The sequence below is a fragment of the Protopterus annectens genome, chromosome 4.part0, assembly GCF_019279795.1.
Source record: "Protopterus annectens isolate FY-2018-M chromosome 4.part0, PAN1.0, whole genome shotgun sequence".
Classification (NCBI taxonomy): domain Eukaryota; kingdom Metazoa; phylum Chordata; order Ceratodontiformes; family Protopteridae; genus Protopterus; species Protopterus annectens.
Genome location: NC_056733.1, coordinates 334911874 through 334939180, shown reverse-complemented (window position 1 = coordinate 334939180; position 27307 = coordinate 334911874). Strand labels below are relative to the sequence as shown.

Genomic DNA, 27307 nt, shown 5'->3' with positions numbered 1-27307 from the left:
ATGTCTAAATAACCATCAGAAAAGTCCAGTACCATATACCAGCTAGCTACAGAACTCCCTCTATGACACAAGATAGCCACAATGCCTATGTATAGGAACTAGCATCACTCAGTATTAAACCCAATACCATTTTCTTAAGTGAGCTAAACTATCCAACTATATACTGGAAAATCTGCACCATCACTAGTGCACAAGCAGAGATTCCTGGACTTTGTCAATACAAATGTCCTGGAACAATTATTCAGAGTAGTCATTAGGGGAATAACATCTTGGATCTTGTCCTTATTAATATGGGACTATCTTGATCACTTGTTAGGTCTGACCCAAAAGCAGTTTCCTTAAAAATAAAACTGAAACCAGAGATCCCTTCCACCCAAAATACCTTTAGAAATTTCTTTAAGAAAAACTAAATAATTGTAAATGATACATTGGTAAGCCTCAAATCCCCACCAAACCCAGATAACGCCACTGAATACTCAACAATTTACACCACCACACTATTCCAGCATGTAAACAGCTGCATGGATGCAGCTCTACCCCATAGGAACATGTGTAGGGCAATTCCCAGAAGCAAACCTATATGGTAGAACCATAATATCAACAGGTTTTATAATAAAAGGAAACAAATGTTAACCAAAAGTAAGAAGACTAATTCCCAGAATTTTACAGCCCTTGTCACTGAAATAAAAAAACAACTCAGGAGCTTAGTAAAATCCACTAAAGCCAGGTTTGAAGATAAAATAGCTCCCCAAGCCAAAGACAGTCACAAGACATTTTTAGTTATATTCATTATCTTAAAAGTACAATACAGGAATGTGCTGAGATGATTGTACATGATGTTACCTACACTGAGGCTGAAGATATAGATAGCCTACTGGCCAATACATTTTGCTCTGAGTTTACCCCTCTCTCCCCTCCATCTGTCCATCTACCTGAAACTGGCTCACCTCCAGCTAACAGACATGACCAAGTCCTAAAGTGCTGTCAAAAGCTGAAAATGCTGCATCAATGGCAACTGCCAATATCTCTGGATTCATCTTAAATAACATGAAGCATGATTTAGCCACACCCATAACTACACTGTTCAATCTCAGCCTCCATACAGGTTTTAGACCAACTGAATGGAGAACAGCTATAGTCATTCCCCTGCCTAAGGGAGGACCTTCCACAGACCAAGGCAATATCAGACCCATAAATCTGACCAGCCTCATATGCAAAACCATGGAAAGACTTATCATGGAATTAATCAGTCAGGACATACGGATCCTCCAAACACTGGACCCATCTCAGTTTGGATTCATCAAGGGCAGGCCATGCTTGTTCAGCCTGGTGGATTTTTTGAAAATGTCACCAAAGCAGTGGATGAAAGCAAAATAGTACACCACAGACCTCAACCTGCAAATGTTTTTGACACAATTCCCTTCTCAGGCATAGTAGAAAGAATAAATAAACTGGGAATAAACCTCTATCTCACCCCTTTGTCACCCATTGGATTGCCAAATGGCTCACACATAAGACACAGAAAATCAAAATAGGTGAAGTTACCTCCACAAAGAGACCAATCACCAGTGGAATCCCCCAGGGTTCTGTGCAGGGACCTCTCCTGTTTGGCATCTACCTTTATGAAGTATATGTCAATACCAAAGGGCTCTGACTGACTAAGTTTGCAGATGACTGCAAGATAGAAGCAGTTATGGAATCCCCAAATGACTTAGCCATCCTGCAGGAAGGTTTGTCCCAAATATATTTATGGTGAAAAAATCATGGACTGAAACTAAATGCCACAAAATGCATTATTGTATCCTTTGGGAAGTCATCTATCCCAGGGAAACAAAACATTAACAATAGGCTCTTAAAAGCTCACCCAGTTGTTCATTATTTGGGAGCTTATGTGGCATTGGTCGACATGAATACAGTGTTGTAAGAAAGTCCTTCTATATTACACAACTTATAAACAAAAGGATTGTGTGATCTAGGAATATTATTGTTCCCCTTTACTCAGCCCTCATTAAGCCAATCATTGAATATAATGCCCTCGTTGCCATGTATTTGTCCAGAAAAATGCATCAACTGGAATGTCCACATAGATACCTTACTAAAAGGATACAAGGCCTAAACAACATGTTCTACATGGACCGACTGAAAGTCCTGTCTCTATACTTGGTATCCTATAGACTGTTAAGAGGTGACCTGTGTCTAGCATACAAAGCATCCACCAACCTATTACCAATGGATTTGCTGCACATCAGCAAGTCAAATGGTAACAGAAATGCTCAGTTTTGGGATCTAAATCTCTTCTGCAACACCAACAGAACAGTTTGGACAGAGAGGTATGTCTTGCAGAGGATATTGCAGCTCTGGAATAGACAGCCCATCCACATAAAACAAAGTTCATCCTTGTCAATATTCAAATGCAACTTGGATATATGGATGTGAAACAGAAAATTTACCCTAGAAATGCCCCCTGTACTACTAATGGATAAAGGCAGTTCTTAAATGCTTTATCCCATGCATGGGTCACCTCAAACTATCTATGGTATGATTGCAGTTATTCTCATTAGGGATAATATATAATTATGAACCATTGGATGAATAAAGCCAATCTCTAACTAAATGGGGTAGGTTATTTTGAGCACAAAAAGGGAAAATGACTAGGTTTAAAATGGACTTCAATGACAGCAATCCTAGTACTTACTTATTAACCTATGAATGCTAGCACTAATTTTCTGGAATTTTCTATTGGACATGTAGGGAATACTATAGCTTTCATGGATGTAGTTTTAACTATGGATAAAAATAGGAAGAACTTAGTCACATTCATCGAAATAATACTTTGTGAATAGCTTTGTGCATTTTAAGAGCAATCACCCTGATATTAAAAATAATATTCCAAAAGGTCAGGTGATAAAGGTATCTTGTTTAACTACTAATGAACTGTTTTTTTTTTTTTTTGGTGATGAGCTTGATTATGGTTGTCAGTTATTTCAGGATAGAGGGTACTACCTTAAATTATTATATTAGATTAAGAAATGGATTATTAAAAATAGGGCTTCTTTCTATCCCCCTATATTATATGCTGGTTTCAATGACATTAAATATTCTAAACATAATCAACATATTTTTTAGTAAAGTCGACAGCCTGGATATGTCTATAAATACAAGTAATATAAAAAATATTATAAATAGGCATTGATAAATTATTACACAAGTTTTGGATTTAAATAGAACATTAGGAAAACCCCTATTTTTACATACAAAAGAGGTACTGATTTAAAAAGTTTATCAAAAACTGATACTACCAAGGTACCTTTGTTATATACTAACAAAAAAAGAGTCAATTTTTTGGAGGGTGCCACTAATGTCCATATATTTATGACAGACTCTTTGCATTTCTTCCTTACTTAAATAAAGCAATGTATAATTCTGGTCATTTTACATATAATTCTATAGGGCTGATTTATTTAGCTTTTTGTACTCACTGTTATCATTATTACATATGTAAGACCATGAGAACATTGTCCACTAGGATAAGGAAATGTTAGTATGATATTAGAAAAAAGGATATGAATAATGCCCTATATCGACACACATTAAGATGTGTAGGCAAAAAGAAATGTTTGTTTATGGCTATTGATCTTTAGCTATTAGATTATAGGGGTGGAAATTACAAAAACAGTTTAGAGAAAAGGGAACCTAGGTAGCAGACTTAGTTAAGATCCAACAAACATCTGGGGCATGTTACTGCCTGGTGTCCAGAAGTGTAAGCAGGATTTTCTGATCTTTCTAATGTCTTCTGTAGGACCTGGCATTGTGTCAGTTGTGCTAGTATTCACTGTGCTGTGCAGATCTTGGCCCTTTGGAGCAAGGCCGTCAGAAAGGGTTCATGTGCTCCCTACTAAGGCACAATACGTATTCAACATATCATTGCACATCATCTCTTGGTCAGGCAGATTTATGTTCAGCCTTTGTCCTTTGTCACCTTTCTCATCAATGCAAAATAAAAAGCAAAGGCTCCAGTAGTAATAAAAAAAAATTACTTTTAATGAAGAACATAGCACTTTAGCTCTATAAATATCAAGAACTTCATCAGAGTTAAAACAAGAATTACATCAGCCACATAAATATCAACTGACAACCAATCACTTCAGCTCATTCCAAAAAACTCAAAACATTTACATACTTCTGAATTAAATAACTTAACACATACTAAGTTCACTTTCAAATTTGATAAAACAGACAACTATTATGATCTTAAATTCTCTTAGCCTTATCTTTTAAAACACTTATTAACAACAAAAAGACATTAAAGCCAGGTTCAGTGCAGGCATTCATACACAACTGCCATATCAGTTCCCTAAATTCCATCGGTGTTCAACATATCACTGCCCATCATCTCTTGGTCGGTCAGATTTAGGCTGGGTACACAAATCTTCGGTCTTGGTTCTTTGTCATCTTTCTCATCAATGCACCTTCTATAGAAAGATGGGGACAGAGAGAGAGAGAGTGGTCCACTGTCAATCCTGATGCTTACAAATTATATCTGACTTTATGATTATCACACTACATTCTAGTTATCTGTTTTGTTTTTTGTTGATATATCTAGCTTTAGCTGTTTGTTAAAGTATTGTTCAAGAAATTTCTGTCTTATTTATATATGGCTTTTTAGGTGTTGTCGATATAATGAAGTACAGTGACATGCACGTCTGTATAAAGTATTGCATTGGTCTGAATTTTTTTTTTCTAGTACAGTACACTTTTGTCAGTATTTGCCATTTTTGAAAATAAACATTTGTTTTCTTTCTGGGTTACTTGCATTTTCTTAGATCACCCGAACATGAGTCACAGTTGTTGAAGCATAATAACATATGATGATGGCTCATCATGTGCTGTTGCTTGTTTCATAAAATAACAACATCAGAGTGCTTATGTGTTAGTGTTTGCTGAGTGGTCTGCTTTCAGAGTCTTCCACAGAAAATAAGGCAGGTTTTCCATTGATAGCTAGTGATCAATCTCACCTTAAAGTAAAAGTACTTGGGGTTAACACCCCCACTTAGGGATGAAAAGGGCTTACCCTCTGTAAAATTTATTTGTTTCTGTAATCTGCTCATAATTATATGTTTATGTGAGTTAGAAGAATATGTGTAAACAAACATTTATGAATAATTGCTACTAGACTTCTATTATGCAAGCTCAGATTTATTGAGGAAGATTTTTTATTGCTTGGGTACTGATAAATGATCATTGTCTTTGTTTTACTTTATGCTCAGGTTGTTGACTAATGATAGATTAAACATGAGTTGTCATGGTCGTGCTTGGAATTTCATAAGATTATGTGTAAGTAGCATGTTAGATTCCAGAACAGTTTGTTTGGGACAAGGCACTTTCCCAAACTTCTGACAATAGTCAGAAAATAGACAGAAAAGAGACAGTTCAAAAGGAAGGATTTCTTGCTTTCAGATTCAGTGTATGCAAATGAGGTATCATGCAATCCTTCATTGCTTAACACATTCCCTACTCCTAGTTGAAATATATATATAAATACTGATAGTCTTCTGAACCAAGAAGCAACTATACATGGATGAGAATCCCTGAAAAGACAGAAAAGACCTATTGGTAGCAAATCATACTGGATAGTACCTACATAATAATGGGTGACAAAAAATATGGCAGTCCACAGTAGGAGCTTACATAAATTCAGCAGGGTATTTTAATGTATCTTTGCTATGATTTTGTTATCTAGGTAGTATGTTTCCCAGGCAATGGTGTCTTATGGTGATAAAATGGGCTATACTTAATATTATGTGAAGGGTTTGCACACTACTTAGCTGCTGTTTTCAAACTCTCTAGAGAAGGTTGACAACCATCCTTTCCCAGTTATCCTTCCTTGTCCTGTTTGTTGTGTAGTGCAAATGGACATACACAATTATAGTGACACAACAAAACATTTACAAGTAAAAATATAATATAGGTAAATATTATATCTCAATTACATGTAATTCTACAGCATGCAGTATGCTATCTGATTTCATCATCAAACAGATTTCTTTAGTAAAATGTTCAGGTGCAACAATTTGTCTCTTCTATCTGTCTGTCTGACAGTCTGATTGCCTATCTTTGTTGTGTAAGCTGTGATATGTTATTGGCAGTACAGAAAAGAAACCAATGGATATTAGCAGAGGTTTGAGAAAGACTGGTTATGGTCTAGATGTTCTGCATGAACCTGTTTTTACTTACATTGCAAAAGTAAATGTGAGAGGGATTAGAGATGCTCATCATGGTACCAGAATTTATAAAAGATGAAAAGAACTCTGAGTATACAATAACTACTAGACCACCAGGTCCACTGTGTAAAAGAAATTATACTGATTTTTGGTGGTTTTCCAAGAATTAATACCAAAATGATCAAAATTAGCAAAAGTAAACCAAACAATGAAAGAAAATTATATAACATGGTTAATACATTCCAGAAGCTTTTCAGAGAATGAATACATTGTTTAAAGGCTGAACGTTCAAACAAAATAATGAAAAAGCTACATCATTATATTTTAAAGCAGTAGACTCTTCATGGTAGCAGTTTTACAGATGAATCTACCAGGGCTGTTGAACCTTCAGAGAAATTTGGCAGAAAAATGGAAGTAATGACTACAAAACACTGATTTTTTTTCTTGCTTCTGGTATACCTGAGAAAAGCAGAAAAATACAAGTTCCTTCATTTATTCATCAAGCTGCAAATGCCACAATAAATGTTCTCAACGTATATGAACTTACTAATGAGCAAAAAAAAAATTACAGTTTTAAAAGATGGGTTCAAAAAGTAATATGACTCAAACAAAAATCTGCCATATGTTTGTTATTTATTTCTTACCAGAAGTCAAGCGCCACAAAAAAAAAAAAAAAAAAAAAAAAATATATATATATATATATATATATATATATAAAACTGAGTTGATATGTACAGCTAAAGAATATGAATTTGATGAGCTGCATGATTCATTACCCAGGGATAAAATTAACTATTGTATAGGAATGAGAAACTGAGAAAAATTCTAAAAAATCAAATTTAGCATGAAATAAAGCTGTGAATGAATGCAGAGCTAATGGGTTAACAAATATACTAATGAAAGAACTTGCAGAAGAATTAGATGTGTACAATATTAAACATATGCAGAATACAGTTTAAAAAAGTTAAATGCACCTGTTGTTACTTTACAATATGAGAATTAACAGAAAGCCAGGTTATTACTGAGCTACGGTTACGCACTCAGCAGGGGTGACTCGTGCTATCAGACTGCCGGACTGCAGCCCTCCCACCTAGAAAAAGAAAAAAAAACTAAAAAACAAAAACAAACAAAAAAAAGCAAGAGTCCCGACTCCTCTGTGCATGCGCAGACATTTGAAGACCTCAGACTGCCTTTATCAGCAGTCCAGATAGAGCTAGACAGGTACCCAGCAATCATTGCTGCAAATGTACCCTGGAATCAGTGCGGTGACGACTGCATGGAAGAGGAGGTCCGGACTGCTTTGGCTGCAGGCAGATCCAATGAGGATTGAGAGAGGTGAGCTGCTCTCCCGGGACTTTCATTGCATGGGCTCATTCAGGAGGTAGGTATAGCAAGTTTTGGTTGCTGGCTGGATTGCTCCATGTCGCGGGTGGTTTTGCTGCTTCATGTTCATGGATTACTTTGTTCGGGTAGGTATTTGGTCGGATTGCTGCTTCAGGTTCGTTCATGGATTACTTCAGGTCACTGGCTGGATTGCTTCGTTCGGGTAGGTGTTTGGTCACTGGGTGGGACATACAGCAGGTAAGTGAAAGGTGGGTGTGTCATACAGCAGGTAAGTGAAAGGTGTGTGTGTGTGTGTGTGTGTGTGTGTGTGTGTGTATGTGTATAAAATGTCCCCGTTACTATATACTGGTGGCTAGAGAGAGCAAATGGTGGTGGAGAGAGATACTCAGGCTTGAACCCTGTACCTTGGATGCAGGTGGTAAGGACCTGAATTTCCTATCCACCACCATTTCTAAAAAAAATTTGCAGATTTTTGTCTCATATTTGTTCTGTTCCTCATAAAATCTGTGGTTTCTGTATCTACATTTTTCCTTGCAAAGTCTGTAGTGTAGTGGTGCACCTGTAGCATTGCTGCCTAACAGCTACAGGATCTCTGGTTTGATTCTTGGCTGGGGTGCCTTCTGTGTGGTGTCTGCATGTTCTCTCATCTTGCAAAGATGTGATTGGCATTTCTCTCTGCTCTGCTGAAAATTGTCTTTTGTTCCAAGTCAGACTAGTTTCCTGGTTAAATGTTTAAAAAATAACAGGCATTTGAATTTCAGACTTCAGAAAGTACATGGTAACACAAAATTGTTGTAGCAGTTGTCTAAGTTTATAACATGGATATTTGAAATTTGTCCCTATTTTTGGGACTGTATTCCCCCATTATTGGATTTGTCCAGCTATTTTGTGCTAAGGTTGAGAGTTATCTATGGTGAGAACTGTATTCATTGAATGTTTGGGGGCTGTATCCCCCCCCCCCATTACTGGCTTTGGCCACATGTTTTTTGCTAAGAGGTTGAGAGCTATAGTGAGAACTGAATTCACTGAATATGTTTGGGGGCTGTATTCCCCCCATTATTGGCTTTGTTCAGGTGTTTTGTGCCAAGAGGTTGACAGCTATGCTGAGAACTGAATTCACTAAATGGTAGCCATTTAAGTTTGTCTTCATCTCTTTTACAAAACAGCTGATTTGGCATAGTGGTATGTTTCTCTGACTGTTTTGCACCGGGTCCCCTGGGTTAAAGACGTGGCAGTGAAATGTATGGTGGTAACACAGCATTTTATTCTAGCAACTTTCCAACATTATACAAGCAATGTTTAAAATGTGTCCCCGGTTGCCCCCCCCCCTCAATAAATTTTGGCTTTTTCCAGATTTCTCGTGCTGCAAAGTTCAGAGATACAACTGCGTGTCGAGTAGATTTTACAAGGAGCTGAGAGCTGCAGGGGAACAAAACTTTAGTGCTGCTTATTCTGAGTCTGCTTGCATTAATAGCACAACAGGTAGTGTACTTCCTTTTGATGCAGAAGGCTGTGGGTTCTACTCCCACAGTAGATAGATGCATTGCTGATACTGTACTGTGTTGTAAAGTGGGTGGATGCTGCAGTCCTTTTTGGCAAAGATACCTAGAGTAGTAACTATGAACCTGTTATCAGTTTGCCATACAGTCCCTATTGCGATATTACTAGCTTATTTTTTTTTTTAATGCATGCAACATAGGCAATTTATTCCTCAAGGGCAACAGGCATTTTATTGTAGATGAATAAACAGTGACATATAAAGTTGTTTGCTAGCAGCAACTTCTTCATTGTTACAGATTTCTTTAATGTGGAATTATTTAGATGACTTTTACTACTTCAGAGATTGTGCATATTTACTGATACTGGTGGACTGTAGAAGGTTGAGTAGACTTTTATGATGGAAATGTTCTGAACTGGGTAGTTTTGTCATTGGTGCATGCATTTTGTTTCATTGTTTACTGGAAAAATGTTCAAAACAATAAATGTAAAATGCCATCTAACAACTGTACTGTATTGTACAAGGAATATAATTTAGTAGAATCAGGAAGGTGTATCAAAGAGCACATGTATGTTTCATGTGCAAGGGGCCTATGATTTGAAAACAGCCCAAAGTTAATCTTTATCCGCCACTGGCAAAATGTATTTTCTTTGAATGTGGGTTTCAATGCTGTTTCATTGAATGTGCGTTTCAAGGGCAGATATGTTTTTAATGCTAAGCCTGTTTTCATTGTGAGACTGCATTGCTTTGTTTAGCAGATGTCTTGATGTTTGTGCTGTAAAATGCAAAATAAAACTTTCAAATGAAATCCAGATCATCATAGAAGTAAAGCAGTATGCACATTAGTGTTTATGGTAAATGGAGTGAAATAGCCAAGTAATGGATCATTGGAATGGCTGCAGGGGTGAGGGCTCCATTCGACCATGATTTTGTGAGGGGGAAGGGCGGCAAACCCAAAGACAGCCCCAGTTGAACTATACCTCCCAAATGTCCAGATTTTCACAGAATGAATAGATTTTTGCTTCTTATTTTTGGTTTGTTCCTCATAATATTTGTGGTTTTCTGGAAAACCATTTAGGAATTAAGTCACTAAGTAATGACACACTGAGTTTCAGACTTCATAACCTTCAGAAAAATGCATGCTAAAGTAAGACCTGTTCTATCAACTGTCTCAGTTTATACAAGAGCAATTTTTAGTACTGTTTATATGTTCCCCCAATATATTTGGCCTTGTCCAGATTTATTGCATTAACAGGTTGAGAGGTACATGCAAATAAATTACTTTATAGAATTAGGCATAGCCAAACCTCTCAGCTGTCCCCGAATTTGGCTCAAAATGTTGCTCTTCCCCTAATAATCCCTCCGCAAAATAGCAATTTTGGAAGAAAACATGGAGGGTTTACAATTTAGAAATAACTGTAATAATCAAGAGTTATAGATTACTTTTATTTCAGAAATGCATGTAGATTCTTTTATTTTGTCAGCTGCTCAAGTTAGCAGTACTATTATTAAAAAAGTGTCCCTTCTTTGACAGGTTCCCAGCTGTATTGTGTGGCTATTTTATATTTATGCATCACATTTTTGGTCCATTTTTCATAAAATTGTTTTTTTGGTAAATTAGTGGTAAATCATTAAAGACTGAAGTTAGAAAATAATGACAGACATTTGAGTTTCAGATTTCATATCCTTCAGAAAATTCATACTAATGCAAGACCTACTATTCTATTATCTTTCTAAGTTTATAAGAGCAATGTTTAAAAATTGTCCTTATTTTTGGGCCTTTGTCCCACTTCTATGTATGACTTTGCTCTGAGGGTGAGGTATGACAAATGTGTCAGGGCCATCACAGTCAGCCAGAGATATTTCAAATTGTGACATACTTGTTGCACCCCACTCCCCATGTAGTGACTCTGGATGTGTCCAAGCAAGGCAAGGAGCAGTCATGCAGTGTAAATGTGCAGGGTATCCCCCCATGCAGTGTAAATGTGCAAGGCATCCCCTATCCAAGGTAGACACAAGTACTACAGTGGCTTTTCATCTGTTCTTGATTTTGCAGAATGGTCTGGTTTCTGTCATATTTTTGTACTGCTGATTTATGCTTATTACTCAAAGTGCCTGTTGCTCTGTGTTTTAAGTAGCAATGCTTTAATGACCATCAGGTAAGCTTGTCTGAGATCATAACATACAAGTAAGCTTTAATAAGCATACTGTTAAAGAATTGCCAACATTGAAGCCTTTCTGTTATTGCCATGCAGAGAATACTTAACTAGATAATGTATAAGCCTTGGGTATTGAAATGCATATGGCAGTATTTGTAATACAGGACAGGATTACATTATTTTAAGAAGCTCATTACACTTATTGGAGACTTCCAGTGATCTTTGAGGGCTTTACCCATAAACTAAACAGAATGCCATTCATGTGTGGTCTATAACCTGTACAGTAATCCTTTAAGCAATGCATCTTGAGCTTGTTTGCTTTTCATTTTTTACTTTGATCATGTTTTCCCTATGAAACAAGTAGATAGTTGTCAGGCAGCAGGTCTTTTTTGGATAAGAAAAATTTTTACAAATGGGGGCATCACAGAGATTGCTACTTTCAGCATGTTACTTGGTACTTTAATAAAGCTGAATATAAATTATAATGCAGTGCAAGGAGAAGCGGTTTGAGTTGAGTGCTGCATGTTTTTCTTATACTTGATTTTGACTGGCATTCCAGTAATGTATTTAAAAAGTAATTTATTTTTTCATGCCTCACAACCTTTTTGTTTCCATCTAGATGTTAAGTAAGCTGTCAAGCAGCCAATGCATTGAAATATTTTTATTCTTTTACACTTCATTTGTCTTGATTGGACTCTCATAATGAGGATTTGGCACCCAGGGCAGCATATTTAATTAAAGTTTAGTTTTTGTGGTTTTGAGCATAGCTCCTCCCCTTTCTAGTTGTCCGCACCCCTTCCCATTGACCCCACCCATTCGGCTATCTCCTGCAGCCCTCCCTTTGATTTGAAGACACCAGCCGCCACTGGCACTCAGTGGCAAAGATTGCTCAGCATTGAATAAATCATGTGTAAAATGTGGTTTATTGAACTGAAGCATTACTGAAGAATATGAATAAAAGTTCAGATAACTCAGTTTGACATTGTAAATGACCTGTCAATGAAAATAATAAATATGTGTAAAATTAATGTATGTGCTAATGAAAAGGCAGAATTATCTAAATATTGCCACAAACTGAATCAATGGACTGTAAAACTGTTCATTAATGAAAATATTAAGTTTCAAGCCTGATACTGGTGCAGAGTGTAATATCCTTATAGAAAGTGCATTAACTCAGCAGAAGCTGTTATGCAGCTTTTAAATCATATTATAGAATTTAAGCAATTCCCTCCGAAATGATAACTGTAGATGAAAATTTGCAGTACACTTTATCAAAAACCTACTGAGATCTGTGATGACACAGCATGTAAGCAGGTCTCCTTTTTTTTTTTAGATGTTTTTTACCTCCATGCTTGCCAACTAGCAAACCTACTCCAGCTAGAGTTGAGTCCATTTGCTCCTCCATAATAGGAAGCCCCAAGAAATATGGAGGCAAAAGCTGTCCATAAGGCCAATCACTCAAGCAGCCACAAGGGTTGCTTGTGTTCTCACTGGCATATTTTTTCTGAATTTTAATGTCTTAACTCCACCCTCTGGATGTGAGGTAAGGTACCCATGTCTCAGTGGGAACTGACATCCACCTTCCTTTCTGAGTACATGTTACTGTTAAATAAAAAATAAGTGCTACCACCAACAGATGGTGGTTTGGTGGGCTGAGAGCCTGCTCCTAGGATGCTTGCTGAGCACTGTGTCTCAATTGTGGGACTGTGTGTAGTCTGCTTCTTGTTCCACCCCACCCTCCTCTCAGGATAGGCTCAACTATCCTCCCCTGCCAGCACCGTCAAGTGCCTCAGCCACTAATTGAACTCTTGGGGCCTGAGCTATAGTCAGGGCTCTGTCCCTTTGTGTGTCCACAATTATAAGTAAGCTTCATTCAATTTTTAATTCCAAGGTGTTTGTGAGAAATAATAGAGGTGCTTTCTTATCTGAAGCCATGTTTTACATGACAAATATAGCATATTTTAGAGGTATTCTTGCATTTGTTGTCTGATTATATTTTTAAATAATCCAGTTGTATTAAATTATAGCAAAATTATGCAACTCTGCATTAATTTTAGAGTGAATTAGGTATTGGGTTGGCTGCAAGAAAGAAGGGTCAGATTTATATTTATTTCAACCATAGCAATAAATAAATAAAACAACATGTGTATTTTATAATGCCCAGTGTTCTCTCCTGGAGTCATATTTGCCCAGCATTTATCCACATGATTTATAAACAGCAAATCATATTAAACATACTAAGGTATTGCTCAGTCATGCTTTCAATGTACCTGTGGAACAGAACTTTAGTTCTAATGTTTGCATACTCAGAAAAAAGATGGTAATGATAAACTGGAGATATGTGATGACTTTTGAAAGGAGTTTGAGGTTTTTACTTGATAATGAGGCTAGTAAGGATGAGAGATAGCTGAAGACCTAGATACAACATGGCTAATAAGTTAATATTAATAAAGATGTAGAAAGTGCCAGTGGGAAGATACATCGCTTGGTATAATAAATACGAAGGTCAGTAAAGTCTTTTGCTCCAAAAATATTATTTATAGAGCATGTTAATGTCTCTATTATTCATGATAACCTTCATTATGTGTGGCCCCTTAAATATTGAGATAGACATAAATACCTCACTACCATATTGCTTTTTTTCTAATTTCAGCCATACTAATCTCCTCCAGCTACCCAGAGTATTGCATTGTAATTAGATTTTATACTGGATAGGAAATTATGAACAAAGTTTGAGGGCTGAAATGTTTGGGGGTAGTATCACTGCTGGTCCAGTGGTAAAACTCTTTCTTTGACAAAGACCATGATTTTAGAATAATATGATTTAAAGATGTGCACTTGGGGTGGTGCAGTGGTTAGCGTTGCCGCCTCACAGCAAGAGGTTCTCCGGTTCGATCCTCAGCTGGGGTGCCTTCTGTGCGGAGTCTGCATGTCCTCCCTGTGGTTGCATGGGTTTTCTCCGGGTGCTCCGGTTTCCTCCCACATCCCAAAGACATGCTGTACATGGATTGGACACACTAAATTGGCCCTAGGCGTGAGTGTGTGCATGTGTATGCCTTCTGTGGAAGGTTGGTAGCCAGCCTGGCAACTTGACACAGTAAAACTCCACCGCCAATCATGAATGGATGGTGATCCACTGTGGCGACCCCTAACCGGGAAAAGAAGAAGAAGAAAGATGTGCACTTGTAGCATGATATCCTGACATTCCCTACAGTTAGGATAATATTAATCATGCAAGATTCCAGGCTTTTAAGATGTATTATGCGAATGCATTTATTTAATTATTTATTTATTGTGTTGTCAGTCTGACATCACAATAAATAAATAACAGGCACTTTGCATGTATGCATTGATGCAAAGATCACCATCCCACCAGAAAGACCTGACTAGCAGCTGCCTATCCTTTCCATCTCCCCATCCTTCAAAGAATAAGGCTTGTTCCAAATCCTAGCTACTAATGGTACAAATGGATGCATCCATGTTCAGCTACCACAAAATTCCTTACTGATATATAACTCAATTATACCATCCATTTTAGAATGTAAGTCCCTTCCCCTTCTTTTGGTCAGGTTTGCACAAATTGCACATGAGTAAAGTAGACAGGATATAGAAAAGTTAGCGAATAGGATTCACAGTCTGAAGACTTATTATTACAAAGAAAGATAAATGAGTCAGGTTAGCTCCTATTGAATTATATGACAAAGATTGCTAGCATTGGGTGAACTCTTTGCTTTTTAGTGATGATGCCATTAGGGTGTAAAAATTACAGGGGTTCTGGTTGCTCTAAAAACATGAAAAATATGTTAATTGAATGTTAATTTACTTGGTAGAAGAGAAAAACACTGCTATAGTAAAAGGCTTTCTAAATATGAAACTCGTTACTATTCCAGGTGAGGAAAATATTAAATAAACTGTAAAATGATACTAGGCAGGTATGAGTACTGGAAATAAAACCTGGTAAAAAAAAGTAAATATGGAACTGAGTACTTGCCTGTACTGCATTGAAGTAAATTTACTATGTGATTGGCTTGTATACCACCTGTAGTTTTTTAGCACTTGAATATGACTTCCTTAAATAGGTTATTTATTTGTTTATTTTAGTTTGTTTACTGGGGTAGTACACTGATCACTACAGACCATTTGCAGTCACAGCCCAGATGAAAAGATTCACAAAAAAATAAAAATAAAGAAAATAGAACAACTTCATAAACACAGAGTAATCCTTGAAAGTAGATAATCCCATAGAGAGTTGGATACAATAAATAAATAATATTATCAGGGTAGAAAATCAAATGTGAATTCATTTTGGTAGTAAATCTGAGAGGGAAGCAACAGCTGAGAACAGAGGATCAAAGTAGAAGTGATGCAAGTGAGGAGGGAGTAATGTTACATATCCAGAGGAAAAGCATTTGCAGTCAGATTTTTGATGAAGTTGTATTTTCAGTTGAGCTCTGAAAGCTGGGAAAGATGAGACTTCTTTAAGGTGAAGGGGGAATGATTGAAAGAGTGTGGGTGCAAGAATAGGATACACACAAATTCTTTGATCTGCTAAATCTGAGCACAGTGTTTTGCTAAATGCTTTTTCATTGTCCTAAAGCTATTATAACAAAGAAAAAAGGCAAATACCCTGATGAGTTGGAAATATTTGCCTTTTTCTCTTAGTGGCAACCTCTGGAGAGATTATAATAAATTGCCAGGGTGTGGGCATATGCAGGTGGTCCCAGTCAGAGTAAAACACTGTTTTCAGACAATGTCCACTACAAATCATCTGACCATTATTTACTGAACCCACTGTAAAATGTTCACATGTTATTGGCAGAGCTCTTATTGGGCACCATTTAGATTTTAGTGGTAGTGATGCGCTTTCAGTAATAATAAAAGCAATTCTAATAACAGCACTCATTTCTCTAATAATAATATTATAATGTTGTAATAAAGATGTAATGTTTAGTTGTAGGTTATAATGGCAAAGCCCTGACAGACTGTCCAAGAACTGTACATACTGTATTCAGTTTCTTCTGTGGTGCTATAGGACTCCAAGTTTCATGTGCAATGTTAATTACCCCCTGTCATTTCTGATAGCCATCTTCCTAGTCCAGTAACTTTGTTAATATCTTAAAGACTGTGAACTCCATTTTTTAAGAGTGGTCTGTAGGTCTCTGTTAAGAATCTGAGTTTTAGGGAACGTCTTACTGCCATGTTGGGCAGATTACAGTTGAACGTTTTCATTCAAAGTATGACAGGACTAACAAAAATAGAGCACATACATATGTGATTTTGTAAGTTCTTAAAATATATAGCTGAAGGTCCATGGATTGATCTGCAACTTATACACATATCTCTTAGTCATATCTGACAACTGTCCCTGATTTTGAAAAACATTTGTAATTTTTGTCCTTTTCCTCATAAACTTTTTGATTTTCTGGTAAATTAGTGAAGATTACAGAGTCAATAATGCCATACATTAGAGTTTCATACTTTGTATTCTTCAGAAAATGCATGGTTGGGGGGGGGGGGGTATGGCCAAGATGTCAGAGTGAGTGCAGTAGTTTTTTGTTGCTCTGTTCATGAGATTTATTTCTGACAGGAATTAATTAAAAATTTTTTGAAATATCTTGGAAAAACTGCCTATAAATATTCCTTTCACTATTGTGGATGATCAGAAGAAGAAAAATAATAATCTTCAGTGAAATTCTTCACAAAAATCCTGTCAGAACATCAATTGCTGTACACAGATACTTGAAATATGAGTCATTCAAAGTCATCTGCTCCAGATAGTTCTATGAAGAAAGAACTACAGACTATAATTACAAGTATACAAGATCTCTCTACAAAAATGGATAACCTAGAAAACATCATGGAAAACATGAAAAAAGAAAGTAAAAAACAAATTCAAGAATTAAAGGAAATGATTTCAAAGCACTCAGATCAAATAACCAGTATAGAAGAATCTCTAAATGAAATAGACGAGAAACAGATGGAGAATGACAATCAAATAAATTTCCTTTTGAAGCAAAATAATTCACTATTAGAAAAGGTGGATGATCTAGAATCAAGGTCAAGAAGAAATAATATTAGAATTTATGGAGTTCCTGAAAAGACAGGAAGGAATAACATGATTCTTTTCCTGAATAACTGGTTACCTAAAATACTAAACCTGCCAGAGTCATTTTCTTATGGAATCGAAAGGGCGCATAGATCTTTGTCAAACCCTTCTATATCTAAAAACTTAACTTCAACAAGATCTATCATAGTTAAGTTTTTATCAACACAGGATAAAGATTTGTTGTTAAAGACTGCGTGGTCGATGGGTCCTATTCAGGAAAATGGAAAAGTCATTACATTTGATAATGATTATACATCTGTGACAATAGCAAAGAAAAAAGCCTGTGTTCCTCTCAGTAAAGATCTAAAAAAAAGCTGAAATAAAAGCTCAAATACTCTTCCCTGCTAGTTTGAAAATCACACTTCCAGATGGTCAGAAAATCTTTAATAACATCGAAGAGGCAACAGAATTTGTCAAAAAACATAACCTACTAGACAAAATTGAAGATATGGAACTCTCTACCCCAAGCCTAAAGAGACAAGCTACAAATGGCAAAACAACAGCAAATGATAAATCAACAAAAAAACTTAAAGGGAAATAAAATACTAACTTCTAATTTCCAGCGGCGTTTTCCCATGGTAATATGTCCAATACTACAAGCTATTAGGTAAGATTTTACATTAACATATTCATAACTAAAAATATTTAATACTTCTTTCCTATTTCTAATAACAATTCTCACTAGTTACTTGTGATAGCTTTCTGACTTCTTCTTTCTTCTTTGTTATGTAACACTATTTCCTTTATAGATTATAGTATAAACAATAATTGAAGGGCTCATAAATTATAAATATCGACAGAGCTTTATAAGATTGCGACTTATATCTAATTTCAATTAGTAATGTGTTGAGTATTGCTCGTTTGGGGTTGGGTTAGTATTTGTAACAGCTTGTGTGTCTTTATTGCATTGCCTGCCATTTAAAATGGAATTGCGATGTTCCTAGATGTTGAAAGGGGTACTGCCAACTTTACGCTGCTTATTAGTGACTTTTGTTGCCCTTGGCTTGTTTAATCAACAAGCGTAACATGCTTTTATTATAAATATCCTGTGTAGACATGTTTGAGCAATGCCGGCACTTTGTAGTCACTTGCGAAGTGCAATTTTAATGTTATAGTGTAAATAGCATTGTGTTACCCTGCTTAACTTGTTTTTTGTTTTTTACATGCCTTTAATGCTTCTCGAGCGTACAACAGTTAAGAAAAGCTTGAAAATACCTGAAAAGCGTTATGTTCACCTCGCAAATGCAATATTTTGTTTGTCAAGCTTCATGAGAAGCAAGTCACGAGCTATGCATTAAATCCTTGTTTTTGAGCCTGGCGCTTGCTACAGAAGTATTTAATGATGATGTAATGTCATCTGAGTCCGGTCACACATAGGAAAAGCGGCGACAGAGGGAAAAAATGTAACAAGGAAGTTATTACTGACTGAAGGTTTTGAATGCTTTCAAAGCATTCTTTGGATGATAAGTTTGCTCCTTGCAGTAAAATAATAAAATATTACATGCTTCTTATATCAGAAACAATATCTTGTTATATACATGTAGTGAACTCTTCTAGTTACAGTCTAGTTAATTTACAAAGTACAATCATTATAGATGGCTTCAGAGTGTTTTATTTTTGGCTGGTTTGAATTCAAATTTCACTGATATTGTGATAAGCATGCTCTGTGGTAATGGAATCTATAGATAAACAATTTGGGGAAAAATAAATAATTTAAAAATAAGTAACTAAATGTGCTCAATAGAAACTAACAAATTCCTAATTATAATATTGATACAATAATTAAATAATTGTGTTAATTATTCAAACTAACCCAAATGTATCTACTTAAGAGAGATCAGAAAGTGCTGGCATAAAGAATTTTTACAAGCTGTAGACAGCTAACCAAAGGGTAATGTGAGTGAGATAATATAATAAAAGAGAAGTGGGCGAACATACTACTCTTTGATGTTTCGACATGCAAACAAGTAAACATGCTTATTGCCAAAATATCATATTAGATATCAACATATAGTCAATAGCTAACATAAGTGCTGTATGTTTCTGCACTTGTTAAACAGAAGGGATATTAATAACAGTGTAAGCTTGGAATGAATGCATTTCTGAAATACTAAAGCTTAAAAGCAATAGTAATATTACACTGATAGAGCAATCATGAAATAAATGAGATAAAATAATGATTGCAAATGACATTCAATATACTTGAAACACCAAACATCATAACAGCATAATGAGTCATCCACAAATTATAGACAGTTAAAAAGAGAATGGGATAGGGAAAATATGGAAACGCGGACAGGATGAGCATACAGTTACTTTTATGTTATATGTTGATATATAAACAAGTAAAAACTTGTTTTGTTGAGATGTCATGCATAGATGTCATCATATAATTAACAGCTTTCATAAGTAATGTTGTTTTACGTACTTGCTAAATTTAATAGATAGTAATTCTAATGTAAAGTTGGAACAAATGCACCTCTGAAGTATTAAGGTTTGAAAGCAATAGTAGTAGTAGACTAATGAAACAGCAGGGGATAAATGAGAAAAAAGATGATTATAAAATATGCTTATTACACTAAATATATTTGAAATTTCAAATATCATAACAACATAACATGGAATGCTCATTACATTTGCTTAAACAACTTACATATGGAATATAAACATGTATAAAAACAATAGTTGAGAGGATGGTGAGTAAGAAAGAAAATAAAAATAAAGGTTACTAAACCTCAAATTTAGGAACATATTAACATGAAACATTAGTTAAATAAAATAATAGCTTTATTTCCTTCAGCTTAATGAGAATTTTGAGCCTTTAGACTGCTTATGAAGTTATATCTATGAATGTTGATTTATGAGAGCAGAACCTTATTAATATAATGCAGGAACAAATGTTAAACATAAATATTTACTACATAACTAGCCATTATTTGCAAATTATAAACATTTTATAATTTATGTGTTTTAAGTTATTTTGGCACTTTAAATGCCAATATAGGGCATTGTTAATACTGAACATGAATATCTGTATACTTAATTATTAAGTGCAGAAGTAACAATGTAAAGGTTGACTGGTTGTAGAGATGTTTGTGGTGGTGGCTAAGATGATGTTATCATCAAGCCAGGAATTTATATTTCCATGTTTTGCTTTGTATATAGTTATATATGTTAAAATTTTGTTATTCAGTTCCATTTATCTGCTCATAACTAAATTCAATGGAAGTATATGTACTATTTTGAATGTTCTCTTATAAGTGTATGTCTTTAAACGTCTTAATAATCCTTTCAAAAGAGGAAGTATAGTTAAATACTTGAAACTGAATAAAGTAGATATAGGGTTTTTACAGGAAACACACATTGTTAATAAGGACTTAGACAGATTATCTTTTAACGGATATATGATTCTTGCAGAGTCTCATTATCAAACTAAGAGAAGAGGCATGATGATACTATGGAGAAAAACATTACCAATACCTAAACTCATTGATACCTATGCAGATAAGAATGGCATGCTATGCTTAGTAATTTTAGAGATAAACAAAAGATATGTAACATTAGTAAACTCTTACTGGATACCTGGTTTTGGAGCAATTACAGCAAATAAACAGCTGGAGTTAATAATTTTCAAATCCAAAGGTGAAATAATACATGCTGGGGACTTTAATTGTCTCCTTTCTGATAAAGATACTACAAAAAAAAAGATAATTTTAAATCATCTTCTGCAGCAAAAAAGTTAAAGAATTTCATTAATATATTAGATCTTAGAGATATTTATGCTCTAAAAGAAGCTCATTAATTAGAATACACTCACTATTCATATAGATATGGTACACAAACAACAATTGATAAAGTACTAGTTACAAATAATATATTTCACAAGATTCAAGAAGTCTTAATTAGCTCGTGCCCATTGTCAGACCATAATGCCTTAGTTTTTAAGCTTAATATCACGCCTAAAGACTTAATAACTTGGCAAAGATTACCTGTCTATATAACTACATTAAAAGGATTTAAAGAGTGGTTCCTTAATGAAATAAAACCTTTTCTAGATATTAATAATAATAATGAGACTTCAAAGGTCATACTTTGGGATTCACTAAAATCTTACTTATATGGTAAGATCAAAAATTGGTATCTAATCAAAAGAAAACAATGGGAAAATGAACTAGCGCAACTACAAATAAATATAGATAAAATAAGAAAAAGTTTAAGTACCAAAGACATAAGAACAAATTCTGAGCTAAAAACATTAAACAATAGATACACAGAAATTCTAAATCACAAAGTGACAATAAATCTAGAAAAATTAAGAATCCAATCCTATTCAGTGAACCCCAAGCACATACACAGATTGGCAGTCAAAGCAAAACATCTAGCTGGCCTTAACCATATAAAAGAAATAATTGACAATAAAGGAATTAAAACAAAACATGTTACAAAGCACAAAGAAATTTTAGAGGTCTTTAGAGTACATTACGAGAGGTTAAACAATACAAATGTTGATTCGGTAAACAGTGCACTTACAAATAATTTTCTGAAAGAAAATATTAACAAAAAAGTAACAAAAGAACAAAATACTAATTTGCTTAAGCCAATAACATTAAAAGAAATTAAAGAATGTATTCTAAACCTTAAAAGCAATTAGGCACCTGGATTAGATGGAATTATTGGAGATAAGTTGTTCCCAGAAGATGTTTTAAAGATTTTTCAGGTAGCTTATGAAGAATTTAGAAAAAATAAAAGCATTTTTCCATCATGGAAATATGCTATTATATCTCCCATTCTAAAACAAGACAAAGATCCTAAGCTAGTGACACCATATTGACCTATATCTATACTAAATGTAGATTATAAAATCTACACCTCAATACTTTCTAAAAGATTAAATCAATTCATTCCAAAAATAATAGAAAATGATCAAGCAGGTTTTATTTTGAATAGAAAAGTTCAAGACAATGTCATTAGGCTTTTAACTCTGATAAATGTTGCAAATAAGAAAAAAAACGAACTATCAATAATTAGTTTAGATATTGAAAAAGCATTTGACTCTCTATCTTGGACATATTTATTTAACGTATTAGAAACTTTTAATTTCTCCAATGATTTCATAGAACTAATAAATACCTTATACAAAAATTCTGTGTCATATATTAAAATCGGGGCATTCTTATCCAACAAAATTCAAATACTAAAAGGAACTAAACAAGACTGCCCATTATCGCCTCTGTTATTTGCATTATCAGTAGAGCCATTTGCAAACTACATAAGAAAACATGATAATATAAACAGTTTCACTCTTAATTCAAATTATTCTTCAAAAGTACAATTATTTGCTGACAATATAATACTAACCATAGGTAATTTAAACTCTTCAATAAGGCATATTGCAGATGCTATAGAACTTTTTGAGAAATGTTCTGGCCTAAAGTTCAATAACAATAAATCTGAAACATTATTAATAAATAGTAAAGTACGTTCAGAATGGAGAAAATATAATAACTTTAACTGGGGAAATGAGTCTATTAAATATCTAGGTGTGTATATAAAGCCTAGTTGGAAAGAAACAATACAAGTTAACTATAGAAATCTATTTGATAAAGTCAAAGAATATATAGACAAGTGGAATAAAATGTTCTTTACTTTTGAAGAAAAACTAATACTAATAAATATGTGTATTCTTCCTAAAGTTTTGTATTTGTTTCAATCTATAATTATTTGCCCTCCAAAAAAAATAATAAAACAATTAAATTCACTTTTAATTAAGTTTTCATGGTACTCACAAAAACCCAGAATAAAATATGATTGGCACAATAGAGATTGGGAAAAAGGTGGAATCACATTCCTGAATTTAGAACTATATGCTGATTCAGTTACAATTCATATCATAAGTAAGTGGTTAAGTAATAAGTATACATCAAATTGGAAAGATTTGCATATTGACATTTTATTATCTAATATAGATGAAAAAATAAACAATGAGTTTTTTACTGAAAATAATAAACTGTTTTTAACAGTGAAAGATTCAGTATATAAAGAAAGCAAAAATGAGAAGCTACCATATTGCATTAGTTATATACTAAGCAATTTTAAGAAAATTAAAAACACACATTGTATAACAAGACATTTCTCAATATTAATGTTCCCAATAGCGTTCACAAACAATTGCTTAGATTCTTTCAATATAAACAAAATAATAGAAATGAAAGGCAATGGGTTAACTTACTGGCACCAATTCCTAAGTATAAATAATATTCTTGACACTACAAGTCTCTTAGCAAGATACAACGTAAATCAAGATAATTGGTTAAATATTCAAATCTTCAGAGAATATCTAATAAAGGAATTTAAAACAAGTCAAGTGTCATATACTTCACCTCAGCCTAAAATAATTTTACATTTGTGTGAATTAAATTCTTTACAATTTAGCATGGGGTTTTCTTTATCTAAGATCTATAAGACATTGAGGGCTGACTTAAAACAGCATGATGGTTCTCTATGGAGTTTTATAGTAAATACTAACAAATTTAGCTTCTCTGATAATGACAAATTATTAACACTCAGGTCAATAAATCATACAACATCATCTTTATATTGGAAAATATTTACATGGAAATTTATACACAGGAGTTATTTTACTCCACAGAAAATTGCAACAATATTGAATAAAACTAGTAATAACTGTTGGAGATGTGATGAGAGTCTCTGTGCAGATTGGATGCATATGTGCCTTGAATGTAAAATGATTGTCCCTTTTTGGCTGAAATTTAGAGATTTTGCAAAGGCATTGTGGACAGACAAATGCATAATTACAGATACACTTTTATTACTCAATGCCCCAATACCAGATTGTATACCAAAGTCACAAATACATCTTTTATGGTCCATCTTGGCAATAGCAAGGGAAGTTATTACTTCAAATTGGAAAAGTAAAGTGACTGTCTCTTCTACTGAGTTTATACTATTGGCCAAGACAGTATGTAACAGAGAACTTGAAACTCTTAACTATGGAACAACAAGAATGACCCACAGAAAGTTATCTTGGCTGAAATTTAAAAAATTATTAGACAAAATGTAATATGTTGAACAAAGCTGTTTTAGTTATGAGCATTTTGTATATAATTGTACATAGTTGAGTATTTAATGTCATGTTAATGAATAATTATCTGTATAATGTAATAATTTCTTGATCTATCAAAATCATTAAACAGTGTTATATAAAAAAAAGAAAATGTATGGTTAATACAAAACCTGTTGTTCTATTAATATTTTTATTGAATTAGAGTAACGTTAAAAATATATATCCCCGACTTTTGGACCAATGCCCCCATTATTTTTGGCTTTGTCCAGAATTTTTGAACATAAAATTTGAGAGGAATGCTCTTGGCAGTAAGACACACTAAGTATTATTCTCAGGGAATATTTTACATTCGTGTATGTTGTGGCTATGACAACTTCTACATGGGAATATTACTAAGAGGTGTTTACAACATATTTATAAACATCTATATGCTGTTAAAAGAAATCAATGCTTGCTCTTTTCAAATACAGTGAAGTTTGAATAACTTGCAAAAAGTTTGTTTTACTTTAGGGCTCATTATGAATCTGTGGATATCAGAGAAGGTGATTTTGCAAATGTTGAAATAAGGGACATTAGATGGCAAGTCGTATGCCAAACTAATAAATATCCAGGATTAAATGAGTCTATAATGTGTTTTTAAAAGCTCATTTTTTTAAGTAAATATAAATGACTTTTGTTGCATGTTATGTTATTTAAACATTTAAATGATGGTTCTTGACTGATTTTATATTTTTGTATTAATTGATTTATCTTGTGACTATGTTTGTTTTTAAATGTTTAATGGTTTTGTAACATGTTGTCTTTTAAGAAAATGCCAGTAGTTATTTTGCATTTTATATGTTTTTCAGTATGTCTAAATTATGTTTCTTGACTGCTTTTAAATATTATACTTGATTGATTATGTGTTGTTTGATCATGTGATGTATCCTGTGACTATGTATACCTTTAAAGTCCAATGATTTTGTAATACTGTTTTTTGTTTCAAAGAAGTCATATGACACTTTAGACTCGACCACTTAAAACTTAATATCTCTTATTTGCTCATGTTCAGAGTGTTACTTATAAGGTTTTTCAGTTGTTTCCTACACTTTTGCCGGGAATAGAATGGGTGGGTTTTCTTGAGATTAGCAAGAAAACAAGCTTCATTCTGTAGTCCTGAGTTTGAATGAGCAATTCACTTAACCAGTGTTCCTAGATCACCCCTGAAAAGAAGGAACTAGGCCACATAGGATTAATTGGTTACAAATAAAAAGGGCAGACTCATTCAGTTTAGAAATTGTTTGAATTCACAAGATGTAAGCCATTACAGTGACCTGATGGGAAGCATTCCAGTCCAAAAAAATAAGTTTCTGGAAGATGAATGCATTGATGCAAGCATTACAGTACCACATATGCCTATGAGCATTTCATTGCAGACAGACTGAAATCCCTCCAAATCGCTCATTCACAGATGTTGCTATAGAGCAGATTGTGAAATTCTCCTAACATTTACCTTTCCTCAGGGAAGGAGAGTAGCTTGTACAGCTTTAAACATTTCTTCCTTCCTGATCTGACTTAGTCTTGACCTGTGTCTGGTTCTGTACCATGGTCATTGCCTCTGTTAATGAATCTGTAACTAAAGAGCGTCTGAGATAAATGAGTATCTCTCAAGTACATTTGCAGTAATGATAACATATACTTTGCAGAACTTATCACTGAATACAAAATATAACTACAAGTAAATCAATGGTGAACTATTTTTTTTAATTTTATGAGAACAGCTAGTATTGTCTGAAAAAACTCTTTTTATTGAAATATTACAAAGAAACAAATCTTGATAATATTTTAGCATACATTAGGAGTGGTATAAGTAAGGGATCCTGGCTTGCTAATGTGTGTTTGTTTTGTAACAGGGAGTTGCTCGGCGGGGAAGAGTACGTACCCCTGCTGCTTTCTTCCTGCTGCATCCCAGCCATAATTCAACTCATCTCCCTCCCATGGTTCCCTGAAAGTCCCAGGCACCTTCTGATTGACAAGAATAATGTTCTGGAGTGCCAAGATGGTGAGTTACTGATTTAAAAAGACAGAAGTTTTGCAAGGAATAAAATATATACTTGTTTTTATACTGATTGCCATAGTTAGAACTGTAAGTGATATGTGCTGTTTGGTACCTTTAGTGCACAATTTTGTCTGTTTTAAATGCATGACACACAAAGCATGATACAGCAAATAAATTGTATTGAGCACATTTTACATTCTTTTTGCAGTGACCTAGAACTTTTTTTTTTATTCAAAAAGTGGTCACTCATTATACACTGAACTTGGCTGTTCCAACATTCTAGCCCCAGACATTTAATACTAATTGCATTTAAGTGTAAGACAGTTATCATATAAAATCAAAATCACTGACCTGTTATGTTAATCAATTTGGAATATACATTATATGATAATTAAATCTAAACTTCCAACTTCAGATGTTTTTGTAATTAATGAACTTAATAAAATAAAAAATAATTATAAATATTTTATTTAATCCATCACATTTCATATTTCATCAATCATAAAAATATTCCAAGTACAGATATATGTGTTGTAAGAAAAATGTTTGCAGTCCACAAGAGTGAATCACAAATCATTTCTTCTGAATATCCCTATATATATATGAAATGAATGATGGAGGAGCACTGGGCATTGACATATTTACAAACCTACCAAAAAAAACCAAAAAAGTTGTATGTTTTATATGTATTTTGCCTAGTGACAAGTCCCTGTATGATTCATTTTACTTTAATATTCTCACTCAGAGGTTGTCCAGCCTCAGGGGTAAGTGCAGTAATAGGATTATGTTAACCCTATTATTGCAGTCAAGTTATCTCAGAGTGAGACTATTAAAATAATAGGCTGGGGGGTTCAGCC

General features: G+C 34.1%; 1 protein-coding gene across 1 annotated transcript in view; it reads left to right on the top strand.

The window, feature by feature from the left end:
* Window positions 1-27307, top strand: part of LOC122800250 (solute carrier family 2, facilitated glucose transporter member 11-like) — a 361259-nt gene that overhangs the window by 132129 nt on the left and 201823 nt on the right. Inside the window, exon 6 of the mRNA XM_044069741.1 lies at window positions 26305-26453. Coding sequence (XP_043925676.1) covers window positions 26305-26453 — 149 coding nt within the window. The remainder of the gene's footprint in view (window positions 1-26304; window positions 26454-27307) is intronic.